We start from the raw sequence: 3,616 nt of genomic DNA on the forward strand, positions 1-3,616 counted from the left end.
AAGTACACAGGCTATTCAGAATTACATGAACACTCAAGAGAGTTGTTGTGTGCAAAAGGTTGTGGAGCAATCTGAGTTTTAGAATGAGATAGATGATAGAAAGGCTCAGCTTGAGAGGAGCAGGATTCAAAGACAGGCAGATTTGAACCACTTTGAAGGAGACACTGAAGTGTCTGAATTTTGTTCTGATGATTCAGTTCATTCAGATGGTAGTGCTGAAGCTGTTCAACAAATGGAAATAGAGTGTGCCTCTGAAGAGGAAACACCATTGCAAAGTACTGCTATTGTGAAACATGTGAAGAACCCTGGGCCAACTAGCAGATGTCACAATGAGGTAGAGAAAAAATGTTTTGAAGATTGGTTTCCTGAAGCAGATGAGTTTTGTTTAGCTGGTGATCCAGGCATAAGTGATGAGGAAGAAGAAGATGAAGTTGAACTACCATACATCATGAAGAAGGCAAAGACAAAGAGTAGTAAGAAAAATATGAAGGAAAGAGTATATTTTGACCCTTCAATTCCCAATTCACATTTACTCTTGTGCAAGAGCTTGTGTTTTGATTCTGTTTACCAGTTCAGAGAAGCATTAAGAGATTTTCATATAAGGACTTTGAGGTCTTTTCACTACCACAGGAACACTCCAACAAGAATTATTGTTTGGTGTCCACAGAGAGAGCATGGATGTGAATTTTACATCTGTGCCTCCAGGATAGCTCATGAAAGAACATTTTGCATTAAGAAGTGTAACATGGAGCACACTTGTCCAGCATCAGCAGAGAACACAAAAGTTACTACTAAGTGGCTTTCCAAAGAAGTTGAGCCATCTCTTAGAGCAGATCCTAGAGCACCAGTGGATTCACTTATTAAAAACAGCAAAGTCAAGTTTTCAGTTGATGTATCAAAGAGTGTGGCCTATAGGGCAAGGAGGAAGGCTATTAAGGTTGTACAAGGTGACCAGAAGGAGCAGTACTATAGACTGAGGGACTACCTACAAGCAGTTCTTGACACAAACCCTGGTAGCAGGTGTGTAGTTACAACATTTGAGGACCCAGAAAACCCTGCCCCAACTCCTAGATTTAAGTACATGTTCTACTGCTTGCATGCATCAAAGCAAGGATTTCTTAATGGTTGCAGGCCCTTTATAGGTAAATATATAACTGCATTTTGTTCAAAATATCTTGTTGTAATTTTTTGGTAGCTAATTTGGGTATGGATGCAGGGCTTGATGGTTACTTCATCAAGCTAACCACTGGACAGCAAATTCTTGCAGCCACAGGAAGAGATGGCAACAACAACATCTACCCCATAGCCTTTGGTGTGGTTGATAAGAAAGATTCAGAAAGTTGGACATGGTTCTTAACCCAGCTAAGATGTTGCATTGGAAGTGGAAGCAAATTTGGAACCTACACCATTATTTCTGACAGGCAAAAGGTATGCAAGCCAGTAGTTCACATAAATATAGTTATTGCTGGCTTTATTTGTTTTTGTTCATAACCATGGTTATTAATTTACAATCAGGGTCTTCTTAAGGCTATAAATGAGGTGTTCCCTGATTCCCCTCAGAGATACTGCCTCAGGCACATCTATGCAAATTTTCAGTTAGCTGGTTTCAGAGGAGCAGAACTAAAAAAGCTAGTAGATAAGGCTAGCTACTCATTCACCAAACATGGCCATGAATTAGCAATGGCAGAGCTTAAAGCAGAGTGTGAGGATGCCTGGAAGTGGCTTTCAAAAATTCCAAAGGAGACTTGGTGTAGGTCTTCAATGGATTACAATTGCAAAACTGATCTTGTTGTGAACAACCTGAGTGAGGTTTTCAACAAAATGATCCTTGATGTTAGGGCCAAACCAATTAGAACTATGTTTGAAGGAATAAGGACTAAGCAAATGATCAAAAGGCAGAAGACCAGGGAAAAAACAGAGAACAGCAGGTGGATGATCACACCCAACTATTCAGAGATACTAGAGGAGAATAAGAAGTATGCCAAATTTTGTGAGGCACATAAGTCTTGTTCGAATATTGCATGACCTCTGGGAGTAGATATTTAGAGGGTACTAATCATTTCAGGAAGCTCGTGTGTTTTTTCTAAAGGCAATCACACATTATATTAAAATCATTTGGTTCGAATATTGCATGACCTCTGGGAGTAAATATTTAGAGGGTACTAATCACAAATCATAGTGAATGTTGGCCGGTCCTATGTTCTTTTAGGTTGCTGTGTAGAATGAGTGGACGACTCAAACCTTGCACGTGCTAAAAGCGGTCACATGCAAAATGACTCAAACCTACGAACATGCCTAGTCAGCAAGGCTTCTCACGTCCTTGCAGAGCAGGACAACGTCAATTTCGTAAATCATTTTTTTCTATTCATGTAGAAACGAAACACACATTGCTTGTGAGTGTAGAACTACATGTATCACCCAGTTTACCCAAAGTTCAAACATGGACCGAAAGAGAGCTGCAACTTTTTATACGTCAACACCCCCTCTTGTGTGGCTCCCGTGGGACTAAGCATGGACCAAAAGAGAACTACAATTTTTTGTTTTTAAATTACGTCAGACGGCTCTTGAACCTTCTCATCTTGCTCCTTTGGAGTTTATGATGTGGCCAACGGAAGCGGAGGTGGGCCGCGATTATTTATTGCGTATACTGGGTTTTGAACTCTGAACCTCTTGGTTGCAAGTTTACCCATCTAATCAGTTCACCCAAAAGCTCGAGCTAATGTTAACAGATGGGCTATGCATTTATATGTCAACAGGAAGTGAACCCTCTCATCTATATAAAATTTGGTAAATGCATGTAAAAAACGCTCTTATATTATGAGACGGAGAAGGTAGAACTTATTTTTCTTAACAAAAGCACTTTTTTCTTCTATATAAATAGGACAAACACCAGTCTTATAAAAACTCATAGCACGACAGACACATTTTTTGTGATGTGGCAAAATTGTAACAATATAACCATAAGAGAGATCAAAGATCGACATACAACAACATTATTGAGTTTACTTAAATATGAAAAAAAATGCATTCTTGCATCAATTACAATCTATACCTCCCAAACCTAAACTATTATGCCCTACACAACGCTTCACGGTGTATAGATGCTAAGCATGCCACATATATGAAAAAATGGCATGGCAAAGCAATTGAGGAGAGAGTTCCCACAAAAAAATTAAGAGGGAAGAGAGCACTTTGATGACCCTTGAAAGATACAATGAAAAGTGCGTGAATGTAGTCAAAACACTTAAATGAAGGAAGCTCGCCAATGCATGGAAGAGTTGAGTAGCTAAATCATTAAATGAAGGAAGCTTAGCGACAACAAATTAAGCATTTATGCATCAGGGAATTTAATTTCTAAACTCTTTAGATGCGCTTAGATGTGTGGTGTCATGATGGGGAGTAACTTAGAGTAGTAAGGCTAGTCATAATGGGAGTAACTTAGCTAGTAACATGGCACACTTCAATAAAATTCTGCTTATGTGGCAAATAATTAATGAGAGGTGGCAACATAATATGTTATTATAACATAACGCTTTCCAAGACAAGATGAGTCTACGAGCTAATAAATGAAGCCATGTATGATACTACTGATGTAGACGCAGACCTAGGGTAGGGT

General features: G+C 39.1%; 1 protein-coding gene across 1 annotated transcript; it reads left to right on the forward strand.

The window, feature by feature from the left end:
- Nucleotides 1-448: 448 nt before the first annotated feature.
- Nucleotides 449-2,025, forward strand: LOC147958274 (uncharacterized). The gene is made up of 3 exons (XM_087532024.1): nt 449-1,142; nt 1,217-1,428; nt 1,516-2,025. The coding sequence occupies exons 1-3, from the start codon at nt 449-451 to the stop codon at nt 2,023-2,025; spliced, it is 1,416 nt and encodes a 471-aa protein (XP_087388150.1).
- Nucleotides 2,026-3,616: the final 1,591 nt, after the last annotated feature.

The sequence above is a fragment of the Triticum urartu genome, chromosome 7A (assembly GCF_056163025.1).
Source record: "Triticum urartu cultivar PI428250 chromosome 7A, HENAU_Tu73, whole genome shotgun sequence".
Lineage (NCBI taxonomy): Eukaryota > Viridiplantae > Streptophyta > Magnoliopsida > Poales > Poaceae > Triticum > Triticum urartu.